The sequence below is a fragment of the Sardina pilchardus genome, chromosome 23 (genome assembly GCF_963854185.1).
Source record: "Sardina pilchardus chromosome 23, fSarPil1.1, whole genome shotgun sequence".
NCBI lineage: Eukaryota > Metazoa > Chordata > Actinopteri > Clupeiformes > Clupeidae > Sardina > Sardina pilchardus.
Window position 1 is genome coordinate 20,969,270 of NC_085016.1, and position 15,237 is coordinate 20,984,506.

Genomic DNA, 15,237 nt, shown 5'->3' on the forward strand with positions numbered 1-15,237 from the left:
ATCTTCGACCACAATAAGGGGATGTAGCTCAGTGGTAGAGCGCATGCTTCGCATGTATGAGGTCCCGGGTTCAATCCCCGGCACCTCCAATTATGTGGGTGGTGGTAGTGTAGTGGTTAAGGAGCTACAGCATGCAGTAACCTGAAAAGTTGTAGGATCAATTGTCGGCTTCCACCGTTGTGCCTTTGAGCATTTAACTCAACATTGCTCCAGGGACAATGCAACATGCCCTTGTAATTATAATGAACATATTTAAATCGGTAAAAATGTCTGCTATAGGAAAAATGTATATGTACTGTATCATACCAGCAGGTTTCTTTTAATCAACCCCTCTCTTACTGTCTCTCTCTTACCATGTATATGTTGTTGACAGCCTTCAATAAACACATGCAATTACTCCTCTCTTACTTCTTTGAACAGCTTTTCAATTATGAATGATACCGCACTGTGACGTATTGAATGATCATATTACTTATTTCTATGCTACAGTGCAATATTGCTTTACTGTAATACTGTGCTGTAGCAAGTACATAGGTGGACTAATACGTATTACAGTGTAAATGTACTGATTGTCCTGGTTATATGCTGTAATGATTTTTATACTGTAATACCTATTAGACCATGTGTGTGTGTGTGTGTGTGTGTGTGTGTGTGTGTGTGTGTGTGTGTATGTGGACTGTATGGCGTATAATGTTTATTTCCTATCAGTAGTGTATGCAGCGCTGTAATGTCCAGTATCCCTTCTGTTTCCGTGCTCCGTGTAGACCGTCCGGTGAGCATAGTGAAGCCCCTGCGTGACCGGACAGCCCTGCAGAAGCACCGCGTCATCCTGGAGTGCACGGTGTCCACGCCGCGCTGCGACGTCACCTGGTACCGCGGCGACACGGAGCTGGAGTCCTCCGACCGCGTGGAGATCACCAGCGACGGGTGCTGCCACAGGCTGATCATCCAGCAGGTGGCGCTAGAGGACGAGGGAATATACAGTGTGGAGGCCGGAGAGCACACTTCAACGGCAAAGCTCATGGTGGAAGGTGAGATATGAGGGTGATATCAGGGTTTATTCATAGGTAGCTATTCATGGATGAATGCACACGGTTACAGTACACACTGGTTCTCTGTTTAAACATTTGTAGTTTTTAATAGAGTTTGATATCTCTCCTGTATTGTCTCACACACACCTGTTTATCTCTCTCTATCTCTCTCTTTCTCACACACACACACACACACACACACACACACACACACACACTCACACACAAACACACACAGGTCAGTCTATCCTGCTGGTCAGGGAACTGGAGGACGTTGAGGTGACCGCCCCAGACGAGGCCTGCTTTGAGTGCGAGCTCTCCATGCCCCTGCTGAAGGCCCCGGTGTGGTCGCTGAACGGCGAGACGCTCCAGAACAGCTCGGACGTCCGGCTGGAGACCCAGGGCTCGGTCCACAAGCTCATCTTCAAGAAGACCTCAGTGGACTTGTGCGGGACGGTGCGCTTCACCATCGGAAAAGCCAAGACCCAAGCACAGCTCATGGTGGAGAACTAGAGCCAGGACTCACTCAGAGTGGTGGACAAGTTTAGAGTGTAGAACGTCGGTCCTGTATTCCAAGAATCAGTCTTTGGTCTTGATCACAGAGAATAGAGGTAGTGTGCTGGAATGAAGTCCTCAAGGACCTGACCGCCTGACTTAAAGGTTTAATGGACACTAGATTTCTTAAGGTTACCGGACAGGACACTAACCCTGATGCTGTTCTAAGAAAAGAGTAGTAGTACTAATAATTTTTACATTTTTTAGGGGAATACTGTTACGGGAGAGGGCTCTATCATCATATCAGGCCCATTTTCACAATCTAATTTAATGATTTGAATAATTTGAAAGAAATCAACATCGAAATTGAGAAGAAGCAGAACTACCTGGACAAATGGTTGATGTGTATTTCTGTTTAGCGAGTTTGCTGACATCTATTGTATTTTTGGTAGCACTTTATTTGATGGGGTGTTCAATAAGGGTGGCATGTCATCCACATTAATGACACATTATTATGTTACTGTTGTCATAATGTGTCATTCGGTTTTTGGAATGTCAAAAACCAAATGACACAATACAACAGTAATGTACAGTAACAGTAACAGACAACAGTAATGTGTCATTCATGTGCATGACATGTGTCATGTCATTCTTATGACGGTTACATGTCACCCTTACTGTATGTAGACCCCTTCAAATAAAGTGTTACCGTATTTTTAAAGAAAGGGAGTTAATGTAGTGAGTGGATGAAAGGCTGAATTGGAAGGAGGAAGTTAGACAGGCGATATTGGCCGGTGAGGGTTAAAGTGACTGAGCGTCAGGTTTGTAGGTACTGTAGGCAATTTGAGTATGTGCTTAGCATGAGTGATGCTGAGGTGGAGGCAAATTATGGGGTTATGGATTTGAATTACTGAGTAATTCATGTAATGGGAGGGCGTGTTATAAATTATTTTACAGAAAAGAAAATCTGTTTAAGTGCATTTTTCATGATGTATCTTTTATATTGAGCACTTTTTATAACATTGAAGGAAGGTATAAAATGCACTTGCTGCCATTTCAAAGAGGGATGTCATGGTTAACAGAGAAGGCAGATTCACTTGGTAGGGTTGGTTCTAGTCCATGTTCTAGAATGGTGCCTGTTCTAGAATAATGATTGTGCATCCCCTTTCTGTATTGTACAGCATGCATGAAGAGTCAATTCTGTTGCCAGTGTGTCCCAGATGTTCTGATTATATTAAAAATACAATAAGGAATAATGGCGTCAAACTATACTGTTTTATCCAACTTTTTTTTCACTGGTATAAATTGGCAAAAAAAATGGTCAGACGACTAGTGGGTGGCTGTTACAGCAAATAGTTCATATAATTTCAGCTGAAAGGTGTCTTGGACTCAGATCTTCACATAAAACTGCTGATCACAGATGTATTATATGTTTAAGGGGCACATTTGACCCGTCCTATCGATCAATTCCTTGGATTGTGACCAAATGAGGTTCAGTGTTATGTCTATAAATAGTCCAAATGGTTCAACTCTATAGACTCTAGTCTATAGCCTACTCCATTTCACTCCATTATGTACATGGTGACGATTTTATGCAAATGTTTTTATTTGACAAGAACTTGAAAACAAAAGTACATCCAAGTGGGTTTCAAAAAATCATCTATATTTCCTTTGTGTATTTATAATACATTGTGATATACTGTACGTCAGAAGAATAGATTTTGCTAGAGTCAAACAGCTGTTTTCTGTCCAAAGAGCATCAGAGTGAAGAGCCTTTATGTGATAGATACTGTATGCACAAAAACACAGAGAAGAGCATGGCACATTCACATCAAAATTACACTTTCTACAACATTTGACCAAACTGGACTGAACTGTCCATTCAGAATCTTAACTAAGGTCTCTGCAATGCATGACACAACATGATTTGCACGCGGATCCTTATTCACAAACACACACTGACAGTGTCTCCAACAATAAATTGAGTAAATTGAGTTGAACTCAGCACTACATGTTGACTGCTTTTGAACCAATGGGGCCTTCTAAGGTCAGCATACTGTACTCAGAACAGACACAGTCTTTCTACCATAATGACAGCACGTGAAGTTTCTGGTAATATGATCCTTATCCTCACAGTAGCATCAATTCATGTAATGCAAAAAGAACAAATCATGAACTTCAATTCTGGACCACCAGGAGTCTGGAAAAACACTGAAGTTTATGGTTTTACCTTAATAACTTATCTTACCACCATCTAGAATCGTTTCAGTTACATTACTCAATGCATGGTTTTATATCAACAAACCATTAACAAAAGCATTGTCTATGAGTTATTTTATTCACATTAGTAACTGCATTCAATGCGTGGTTTTAGCAGCTTTCTTTAGATGAGAATACACCACTGTATGTGAATCACATGACAATATAATGATAACTCTCCATGAAGGACCATCTACAAAGTACCCTATGTGAACCTACTGTATAACAATACGCAAGGCTTTTTTTCATATTGAAAATATCGACATTTTGCTGTCCCATTGTTAGTTTGTCTAGTACAACACTACGCGGTCAGTGTCATCTCTGTGTCTCAATCTGATGTTAAGTGTGCTTGGAAAATCATGTTTTGACATGAAAGTTTATGACCTTTTCCTTGACTGGAGAAATGTTTCTCTAGTCTAGTCAGAGGTTGATTTTGGTACTTGATGACACCTTGAGGAGTCAACTCTGTTAAGGCCAATTCCCACTAGCGGCATCTGATGTGCGTCAAGTAACGCCAAAGTTTAGAAAACTGTTCTATCTCTTAAACGTCAAATCCATAGAAGCAAAAGTCGTTGCCAGCTGTGGGCATTGGCCTTTAGCTGTGGAACGGTCAGGAGAGATGTGTACAAGAGAAAACTTTCACGTAGTATCCAATTATCTTCTGTCCATAGAAACAGGTCTCTATCAAAAGCACTCAAAATCATGTACAAACTGTAAAATATATGAGTATTTAAACAAGGCCGTTACAAATGTCACCAAGTATTGCTGCAACATCCAGGAAGCTGTTCACAACATCCAGAAGGAGCTCAGTATCACACAAGAGTGCAGTTTGTAAATATTAAAAGGTACATTACACATTCACCAAAAAGGTGCAAATAATTAGGGAAGTAAACAAGACACATTGTCATACGGTGGGTTTCTGCAACTGAAATGATTACACAACACATAGCAGCGTAACGTCAAGTACAGTATTAGTCTCTAACCAGTCGCTAAGGTCCAAAATCACCTCCTGTGCCAGAGTTGAGTTGAGTTGAGTTGAGTACAATGTGGATCACGCATTAATACATTTTATCAATCAAGATCTATTCAAAAGGATCTTTGAAGTCAGCATTGATTTGAATAGTGACATATCACTTACATAGTCAACATTTCTGACATGACTTATAAGCCAACAGCCTCACTGAAGTGTACCGTTATTTAAAAACATTAATTACATTCTGCTTGGATTGCCTTTTGATAGCGACCCAGCCAAGGAAATAAATTAAACGCACCGGCTTTGCTCCGATAAAACCTTTACTTCATCTTCCAAAAAAAAAAAAAAAAAAGATTCGGATGACTAGAGGGAAGTCATAAAACCGCAGAGTCCTCTCTAAGTATGAACACTTAGCTAATTAGATGGTCCAGTACAAGCAATCCATTACTCCTGCTCAAATCCATCTTGGTTTGATCTGTATTTCGGTTGTCAGCCACCTCTGTCGTTGTCTCTCTTTCTCTCTCTCTCTCTCTCACTCTCTCTTTCTCTCTCTCTCTCTCTCCATCACAGCTCTAGGGAGCTGACACTGCCGTCTCACACGTAGGAGTCTCTGCAGCTGGGCCCAGCCTAGGCTGCTGGAGCCTCTCCAGTCCCCACTGTGCTCTGTAAGACCCAGAGGGCTGAAGGGTTGGAGGGGGGAGAGAGCCGCTCACACACCCCAGACGGGAGCTCTGGTCACGGGGTGACGGGCGTGGTGGCGGAGGCGGGGGACGGCGGCCCGCTCTGGTAGGCCCGCAGGAGGACCTTGTGCTTGGTGGCGGCGTCCACGCGCCGTCTCTGGTGCTCCCCCAGGAACTCCTTGAGGCGCGCCGTGGTGAAGGTGAGCGTCTGCCGCCGCAGCTTCATCAGGTAGGAGTCCTGCAGCCAGCCGTGGGAGAAGCAGTCCTTCATGGAGGGCCGCGACCTGAGATGAGGCACAAACACAAACAGGTGTTACTGGAACCCACAGCTCTGTCTGTAGACCTCCACCACCTCCACCTCCACCTCCACCTCCATCTGCTGCTGCTGCTCTACACAAGCAGAACTCCACCCATCTCTCTCCACTGTTTCCCCTGCTTCTAGAACATGTGAACTGTCAACAGTGAAAAACAAACTCACACACACTCATCACACACACTGTCTCCAGATCATCACCCTCCCCACCCCCACTCTTAGCCTGTCAGTTAGAAATGCCATCACTCACTTACTGTAGCACGTACAATAGCAAAAGACTATCCCCTAAATCCACTTTTCACACTGCTTCCATAGATACTAGAGTGATACCTAAACTGTAAAGTAGGGTTCAGACCAAAGATTCCCGACGAGACGAGACGAGACGAGACGAGCCGCGACGTTCTAAAACCTTGCGACTGCGACTCAACATGTTTCATGCTCTGCGACGGCTTGCGACGGCTTGCAACTACGTGCAACTTCTAATTCACACCGCTGCAACTCCGTCTCGTCACGTCGGGAATCTTTGGTGTGAATTGGGCTTAACTTCACCATCATGTTACCATCAATTCCAATTATGATGTTAAGTATACTAAGGTAATCACTTACCTTAACATCAACACATTTATTACATTACAAATAATGCTATATATTTCATGTACTGTATGTACTGTAGTTAGATGTGACCCTACACCTAAGACAAAGTCCCCATACAGCTTATATTACAGTAATTTCCGGTGTATTAGCCGCATTGTGTATAAGCCGCAGGACAGTGTTTTATGTAAGTTAAAAGAAAAAAAAAACATAGTAATACCACATTAACTGCCCCGTGTATTAACCTCATACTGTAGCTGAAGAAATTTTGCAAAATGTATAAGCCGCGGCTAATAGTTGGGAAATTATGGTATATTATATTATACTATATCATATCATATCATATTACATTATAAGGCACAGAATGGTATCCTCAGCCTCACCAGACATCAGCCCTCTACACTATCAGATCTGCTGTGCTCTCTCACCAGGGATAGCCATTGAGCGTCTTCTTCAGGAAGGCGGAGGCACTTTGGGACACATTTGGGTACAGCTTTGTGGCGTCAAACTTTGCTGCCAGTATTTTGGTCTCAGTCTGCTTTGGGTCCTTCTCCTGGAAGGGTAGTCTTCCACTCAGCCTGAACAGAAATGTGAGTGACAACCCTCATACAATGCAATTCCATGAAAAACGGCATTGCCTACAGGTAATGTATTAAAAACTACAGAACATTTTACAGTTAAACACCAGCTCATTTGCCAGTGCCTTTGTCCACAAAATAGCAACTAATTTGTGATTAATTGCATAGTAAATGAGTTTAACAATCTAAGACTTTCTCGGTATACCACTTAGATTCTAAGTGTTACACCAAGAAGAAACTCTTTTCATACAGTCTTGTATAACTTTCTTCTTTCCTTTGTATAACTTGTTTCTTTCCCCCTCTCTGTGTTGTGACTCACATGATGTAGACGAGTACTCCCACGCCCCACATGTCTGCTGGGGGCCCCACCACGTCACCTTTCAACAGCTCAGGAGCTGCGGAGAGAAGCGACACGGCACACCATGACACACACACACACCCCCTCCAGAAGGGTCCGTTTGGGTACCTACTGCTGAGTCATACTGTAGCAGGTGCTGGTGGTTATACAAAAGACTGGCACTTCTGTGTCTTCTATAACTGTTCAAATATTTCATCAGCATTTTCAGCTGTTACAACGCATTTCTATATAATTGGCATTAGTAAATCAGGGATAAATGACCATTAACTGCATGCAGTAATGGCCATAATAAACAAAGCATTAACGAAGGCATTTAAAAACACTAATTACTAGAGAGTGTTGAGGTCTGTTTTATTCTCTTGAACTCTGTTATTGAAGAGATCATTAATGGGAAGTGCAGTCGTTAGCATAAACACACCATTAACGTTACATTATTGATGCCTCTGACACACAGCTTACCAGAGAACTCTAAGGTTGCCAGGTCTCTGCAATAGGTTCTGAGTGTGAGGGGATTAAAACCCTGAGCGCTGCCCAAATCAACAATCTTAATGGCGTTCAGGTTGGTGACCATGATGTTGTCCGGTTTGATGTCAAGATGAAGGATTCGCCGGCTGTGCAGGTACTCCAAGCCCTGCAGGATGCCTACCAGATACTGCACAATATCATCCTCAGAATACCGGAACCTACAAGAGGACAAGACAAAGAGGCCATGCTGAATACAATATCTGTCATAACAATGTACTTCTGTCAATACAATGTACGTCTCTATGTCTCTCAATCTGTAAATCTCTTAATCTGTCAGTCTCTCAATGTGCATAATGTAATAAAATACAGGGCTACACTTTACTACTTTAAGGTATCTACATAACAGTGACATGACACTGTGTCATAAACATTATAAACAAGTCATAAACGTTTGACATAACCCTTCTGTCATTAAGTGTCACTTGGTTTTTGTCATGACAGGTTAGGGCCAGGGTTAGGGTTAAGGCTAGGGTTCATGTGTCATGTTCATAACAATGGCATGTCACTCTTACATAGATACAGATATGCACACGTACGCATGCACACGGACACACACAAATAGATACAGAGAGAGAGAGAGAGAGAGAGACACACACACACACACACACACACACACACACACACACACACACACACACACACACACACACACACACACACACACACACACACACAGAGATACACAGAGAGAGAGAGAGAGAGAGAGAAAGAGACATAGATAGACACACACACACACACACACACACACACACACACACACGCACACACACACCAACCTGTCAATGAGACTGTAGAGGATCTCCTTCCCTGTGCAGTTCTCGGTGATGAGCACCAGGTAGCGCGGGGTGACGTAGGCCTCGTGTAGGGCCATGATCCTGTCATTGTGCAGCGACTTGAGAGTCTGGTACTCCAGCACCACCTGCTGTTTGGTGTCCTGCTCGTACGACACGATCTTAGCCATGAACATCTTCCCCGTGGCGTTCTCTCGGCACTCACGGATCACCCCAAACCGACCTCTGAGAAAACAGTTAAGAAGAGTTAAACATGACTACACTGGGGGTGCTACTTAAACATGATTACACTAGGGGGCGCTAGTTAAACATGACTACACTGGGGGTGTTAGTTAAACATGACTACACTGGGGGCGCCAGTTAAACATGACTACACTAGGTGGCGCTAGTTGAACATGACTACACTGAGGGCGCTAGTTAAACATGACAACACTGGGGGGCGCTGTGGTACAACTGGCCACAGCACCCGTACCACATTTAGGTCCAAGTGCCCACAAGGACCCGAGTTCGAGTTCGACCCGGGGCATCTCTCAATCCCACCCAATCTCTCTCTCCCACTCGCTTCCTGTCTGCTCTGTCACTGCCCTGTCATAATGAAAAGGCATAAATAAATAAAAGATAAACTCCACATGACCATCCTGCACCATGAACATCTCTGTATGAGGCAGAAGGTCTGAGCTTCTCTGCCAAAGGCATTTACTTTCCCTTCCACACTTCTCAATCTCACCTATGACCCGAAGTCCTGTAATTATTTTTCAGTCAATCTCGTATGTCGTTTCTAAGCCACTGATAGCTACTGGCTGTACCAAAGCGTCCTGTATTTAATGTGGATGACACTATAAGATAAGGGTGGAAATGTTAAACAGCTCTAATACCTTATCCTCTCATCCAAGAAGGTGTACGGTTTCTGAGGCACCCCTTGCCGCAGGCTGGACTCACTGGCCTTGCTGGAGGGGTTCACTGGGCCCGTGGGGGTGAGAGGGGTGGGAGTCGTTGCCCCGTCCCCGAAGGGGCTCATGCTGCTGACCAACACTACAGGGGGAGACGTAGGAGTGGGTGCCACGCGCGCGGTGGTGGCTGGCACATATGAGGGCACAGGGGAGATGGGTCTGCTGGGTAGAGGCGTGGTGGCAGAAGGAGAACTTGCGGTGGTGGTGGGCACAGGCTGGGGCACTGGTGAGGTTTGAGTGATGGGCGGCACTACGTTCACAGGACTCTGCGGTTTGGGCAGGACCAAAGGCGCTATGGGTTTGACTGCAGGTGGTGACTGGGGAGCGGGCGTGACTAGTACTGTGTCTGTCGCGCTATTGGCTGGCGGAGCTGTCTGTCTCTGCACGTGAGGAATGTTAGTGGGTGATTGGGCGTCAGAAGGCCTGCGGGGCGGCCAGACGTGGGGGGTTCTGGTTGCTGTGGACGGAGCAGGAGGAGGGGTGACCAAGGGTGACGTGGGGCTCGCTGTGGCCGCGCGGGACGGGATCTGGACAGGGATTTGGACAGGGATCTGAGCAGGGATCTGAGAGGTAGGGAGGGGTGCTGGGAAAGCTTGTGGCAGTGAGGATGGGGACACGGCAGGCACGGATTTACTGCGCTGGACGACGACGGAGCAGGTTGCCATGGCAGCGGCTGGCGGCGGAACGGGGACATCTGAGGCAGGAGACGGAGCGGTGGCCTTCCCTTTCACCGGCTTAGTGAACACACTCCTCCCTGTCATGGGGGAGGACAAATCAGTTCCCAACTCAAGGGTGACATTTAGAAATGCAATCACAGGTAGGAGAGTGGGAGTGTGTACAAATGTATTGGAGCTTAAAGAATGCATTGCACTTCCTATCACAGAATGAAATACAGTATAATGGAAAACATTTCTTTCAAATCAGACTCATAAAAAATCCATATCCACATTCATATACAGTATTGTTAAAGGGAATGTTTTGTGATATTTTCATATCTTCATATTTTCATAGTATGTCCAGTACCTGTGGCTATGCACACTTTCCCAGAGATGTTGCTGTATGGTCCCTGGCCTGCCTTGTTGACACAGGCCACTCTAAACCTTACGGTGTTGCCAGTGGGCAGTTCTGTCACATTGTGGTAACAATCCATCAAACCCGTAGCAACGATAAGCCAGTTTGTTTCACCTGTCGGATGGAAAATGTCTTGATGTGAGTTATTGAAGCAATGATTGAAGAGTCATTTTAGCACAATATATTAAGTGTGTTTTTTATTTGTTCTTTTATGTGGAGAAAATGGTGTCCAAAAGTCCAAGAACACAATAAAAACCAACAGGCAACCACAGTGTCTCATGAAACATTTTGGGTAGTAATAAAAATCAAAAGCTTAACATTTATACTGACATTTATTTTCCAATAAATAGAAGTGTTTCCAGAGAATTGATGGGATTTTAAAGAGCAAGGGTAACGTGGAGCTCAGAGTTTATGAAGGAAGCTTACCCTCTGTCCTTCTCTCGAGCGAGTACGTGCACGGAGGTTTGGTGTCCGCAGGTTTCCACAGCACCAGAGCCGTGTTGTTGTACGTCTGAGGAACCTCCGGCGTTCCGGGTTGCTTAGGGATACCTTAAGGAGGCCAACAGAGAACATGTGGAGAACTTTACCGAGAGCTTTTAAAGAACAGAACCAGAGTAGCCGTTGGCGGAACAAATATGACGTGACACTTAAGTAAGCCCCCCCAAAGTTTGAATCAGGAGGATTATAAATAATTTAGAGTTTGCTTCTTGTATTATTCTTTCATGAAAATATTACATGAAATGTGGAGTAGGAAAACTAAAAAGAGGAGAGGCCAATAATTCTGCTGCAGAAATACAATAAATGAATCAAATAAAGCCAGGCTTCTTGTAAGTGGCTTCTTGTCAGTGTCTAATGGGAAGTGATTTGAGTCTCTCTGTGCCTCTGCAAATGTTATATCCTTAAAATTCAATTTGACTCAAATCTAATATCGAACCTGATCCGATTATTTTATTCCACAAGAGATTTGATTTTGCAATGATGCACGGGGGACGTTCGAATGTGTCTGTGCCGAACAACCCTGCCTCTGGAGAACAGTTAGGGACTCACAGGCCAGAGAGATGGTGCAGGAGCTTGTGGCCGATGCTAGTGGGTTGGTGGCCACGCACTCGTACAGGCCGGCATCCTTCTTGGTAGTGTTCAGGATCATCAGAAGCTGTCTGCCGTCTGGACTGGACATCAAGTTCATCCTGCTGTCAATCTCCAAGGGTTTCTTATCTGGAAAAATAGGTTTTACAAATCGTCTTTTAAATAAGGCAGTGTAAATTCTTTTTTAGTGAATTCCAGACCATTATAATAGCATAGAGAGTGATATTAAATATTGCATGGACTGAATCTTGCATTCACTCATTTCAATATCGATATCGTTACAGTACTTCTGCTGAGAGAAATAGTATTGTTGTGCTATGGAATGGTTAGGCATGTCCCTACCCTTCATCCAGATGACCTTTGGTAATGGGTTCCCAGCGGGAAGACAGCTGAGCGTCACTGGGTCGCCCTCCAGAAGGATGTGATCCCGTAACTTAATGTGGAAAACCGGAGGGAAGTCTGGAAATGAATGCAATCATCTTAATGATCAAAATACAAAACAGGATCTCAAAAATGAGTTATTCTGGTTGCCATTCAAACCTCTGTCTGTCAGAGCTGCACACACTATCTCTCTTGATTTCTTCTAGTTTGTCCCTGGACTACTTCTTCTGCATCATCCTCTCTTATATTAAGGAGGTACTGCATATTGTTACGCTGAGGTCTACATTTGCTCTGAATGTCAGTCGTCATTTGTAAGTGGGCACTGACATTCAAACTAGTGCAGTGTGCAAAAGTGAAGCTTTAGATAAAAATGTACATTCACAAGGCCCCTATGGCTCTGATACAATCTTAGAATCTAAACTCCAAGGATCCTCTGAGTCTAATTTGATCATTCAAAGAGGGCAGCTGCAGAAAGAGGACATTACAGTAAAAAAATGAAGCTTGCAAAACTTGGAGATTGGGCCTTCCAGTGCCCAAAGAGGCGGAATGAGAGGCTCCCGAGCCAAAAGAAGCTAAAGAAGGAGGCTAAGTGCCTGAGAAAGGACAAGGAGAAACAGGCTTTGGAGACAGAAACGATGAGAGAACGATGACTGATGTGCCTACTCATCTGAACTTCTCATGTAAGTCTCCTTTGATCCAACAAGTAGCTCCCCTCGATCACCTCCATCCATTTTCTCCTTCATAATCCTTTCTTCTTACATATTAGCTTAGTTACTAATACGAATCAATTCTCTCCACAGACCAAAACCAGGCATCTCCAGCCAATGGGAGACCTGAGCTGGCCAAGGGGGATGGGATGAGGGGACCAAGTGAAGCCTGTGTTGCGCCCAAAACTCAAATACAAGCCAAAGGTCCACGGGTATGGGCAGAAGGCCTCAGAGCGCACGGCGAAACAGCGAATCAACAGTGAACAAAATCTAGCAAGCAGTAGAACGTTTTAAATCTAGCCTAATTGTCGGAGTCGGTGCTGTTGTGTGTTTGAAAGATAAGTTAGAGGCGCCAAGACCCGCCTTATGTTGCTTCTGATTTGTTTATATTGCGTGATGCCTTCCGTGGTTGGTGAGATTTAGGCACAAAGGACTGATGGATTGGTTATTGCTGTCAGTCAATCAGAGCTCGAACTACGGCAAGGCAATGACCAAAGTTTATCATCATGAAATAAAAAAATATATAGTGCACTGAATGGGGAAATATTTTGCGTGAGAAATGCTTAAAGCGTGAGACTTGGCAGCCCTGGAGTATGCAAACTCACAGTTCATTAAATAAAATACATTATCAGATACATTTCACCAAATCTTTTTATATTGATTAAAAGCTAAATGAATAAATGCACATAATGCAAACATAAAAATCTTGTGCTGTAGGCAGTTTTTTTCATTGGCAAAAAGAAAGAGGCAGTTGAGATATTGGATCAACTTAATTCATTTTCATTTCCTATCTCTCTCTGAAAGATTTAATAGAATGCCTTTCTCCTCCTGCTATTTGAATGTGCATGACTGAGTGACTGTGAGGTTGTCTTCACATTTAACAAATGTTAAGTCACAACTAAGCACTTCTCACACACAGTACCTGATGATGAGCGTGTGTACTCCTGATTTTTAGCTTCGTCTTCCTTGGAAACAGTTGATGCAGTACTAAGCTGGCCGGGGCTTTTGCCTCTCTTGCCTCTTGACAGCCCCCATCGATCCCATCTGGAGCGGCGGTCATTCTCTGGTGCTGTAACGAACAGAGTCGGATGGATAATTATGTTGCCCTAAGCAGTGGTTGTCAGTGTTGTATAACATCATTGTTACCATCAAATCATTGTAGACAGCTTGGCCACTTTAATACGTTTAAAATATTTATGGACTTATATAACTGCAATATACGAAACTCATACGCAGTATCTCTGTACAAGAGCATTTAAGGTTGTGTCAAAATGGCCTTGCTTACTCTGAGAAGATTTGACGTCAACCTGCGCACTGTTGGTGGAATCGACCGAGTCGTTGCCACCTAATTTGCCCGTTTGTTCGGCGAGCTGGTTTTCAGGGATGTCCATCTTCTTCAGACTCGTGCCCTCCGACTGGGAATGCCGAAGGCGGGACAGAAGAGGGGTTCTCTTGCCCTCCGGCTTCGGCTCGGTCTCCACCTCCCTGTCTTCAGACTGGCTACGCAGTTTCATGGAGATACCAGCAACCTTGGCTTCAAACTTCTTCTTCATGGCCAGAACCGGTGACTCCCCAATCTTCTTTTGATCTGGTTTCACTTCTTCCGTAGGAGTTTCAGGTGCCGTGACATCTGGTGCTGTTGGTTTCAGCGATTTTGTTTCCTTCCTCTCCTCTGATCGACTACGGATTTTCTCGGAAATGCCTGCCACCTTTGACTCAAACCTGCGCCTCATGGCAAAAACAGGTGAGTCTGGAACCTTCTGCTTATCCCTCTCCGAGACTTCCTTCTTTGCTTCCACTTCTATCTTTATGGGCTCCGTTGTTTTTTTGTCCTCGGACTTGCTGCGACCCAGAGCCCAGGACACCCTGCGTTTGGTAGCTGATTCGTCCTTTGACTCGTCCTTTGTCTTCTCCTCCTTCTTGGGAGCGAGAGACGACTTCTTTGCCCGCATGGAGAACCTGCCGATCAAGCCAAGGTCCTTATCCACCTCCCTGAGGTCCTGGACTGACTTGGATTTCTCCTGGAGTCCTTTAGACACCACCTCCAGAGGAGCCCCAGTGGGCCCAGGTCTATAGATCTCCTCGCCCAGCTTGCGAGGCATGACTGGGGACTTCTCCTCCGACTTAGTCCTAGTCAGGCGCTTGAGGCCGCGAGTTAAAGAAGACTCACGCTTTTTGAATCTCGCCTCAAAAACCTCCTCTGAGTCAATGTCCTTGATGTCGGTTCTGAGAATGGGAGCAAATGGCGTGGCCACTTTGGCGAAGACAGCAGGGTGCTCAGGTAGGAACATAGTTTCAGGGTTGGAGCGAGTCCGTGAGTGGGTTGCAGTAGGGACATGAGGCTGCTTTCCATTAGGTTGCAACCCAGTGAAGGTTTGCATAACGTCAGCATAGGCAGATTTTTTCTTCTCAGTGGGAGTTGATGCAGACGACTCAACTTCCGACCTT

General features: G+C 44.7%; 2 protein-coding genes and 1 non-coding gene across 4 annotated transcripts in view; 2 read left to right on the plus strand and 1 right to left on the minus strand.

The window, feature by feature from the left end:
- obsl1a (obscurin like cytoskeletal adaptor 1a) overlaps positions 1–2,778 on the plus strand; it is a 28,234-nt gene extending 25,456 nt beyond the window's left edge. For both annotated transcript variants that reach the window (XM_062527522.1, XM_062527523.1), the window contains 2 exons: positions 765–1,031; positions 1,270–2,778. In XM_062527522.1, the coding sequence (XP_062383506.1) occupies positions 765–1,031; positions 1,270–1,544 (542 nt within the window). In that variant the 3' untranslated portion in view covers positions 1,545–2,778. The remainder of the gene's footprint in view (positions 1–764; positions 1,032–1,269) is intronic.
- On the plus strand, positions 18–89 carry trnaa-cgc (transfer RNA alanine (anticodon CGC)). The gene has a single exon. It is a non-coding gene; the product is annotated as a tRNA-Ala (tRNA).
- A 336-nt stretch (positions 2,779–3,114) lies between the features above and the next one.
- The window catches only part of spega (striated muscle enriched protein kinase a), a 51,892-nt gene continuing 39,769 nt past the window's right edge, over positions 3,115–15,237 (minus strand). Inside the window, exons 31-42 of the mRNA XM_062528620.1 lie at positions 14,075–15,234; positions 13,753–13,858; positions 12,044–12,162; positions 11,663–11,830; positions 11,042–11,164; positions 10,568–10,729; positions 9,470–10,298; positions 8,580–8,819; positions 7,738–7,961; positions 7,240–7,315; positions 6,771–6,920; positions 3,115–5,722 (exon numbers count right to left, since the gene is read on the minus strand). Coding sequence (XP_062384604.1) covers positions 5,494–5,722; positions 6,771–6,920; positions 7,240–7,315; positions 7,738–7,961; positions 8,580–8,819; positions 9,470–10,298; positions 10,568–10,729; positions 11,042–11,164; positions 11,663–11,830; positions 12,044–12,162; positions 13,753–13,858; positions 14,075–15,234 — 3,586 coding nt within the window. The 3' untranslated portion in view covers positions 3,115–5,493. The remainder of the gene's footprint in view (positions 5,723–6,770; positions 6,921–7,239; positions 7,316–7,737; positions 7,962–8,579; positions 8,820–9,469; positions 10,299–10,567; positions 10,730–11,041; positions 11,165–11,662; positions 11,831–12,043; positions 12,163–13,752; positions 13,859–14,074; positions 15,235–15,237) is intronic.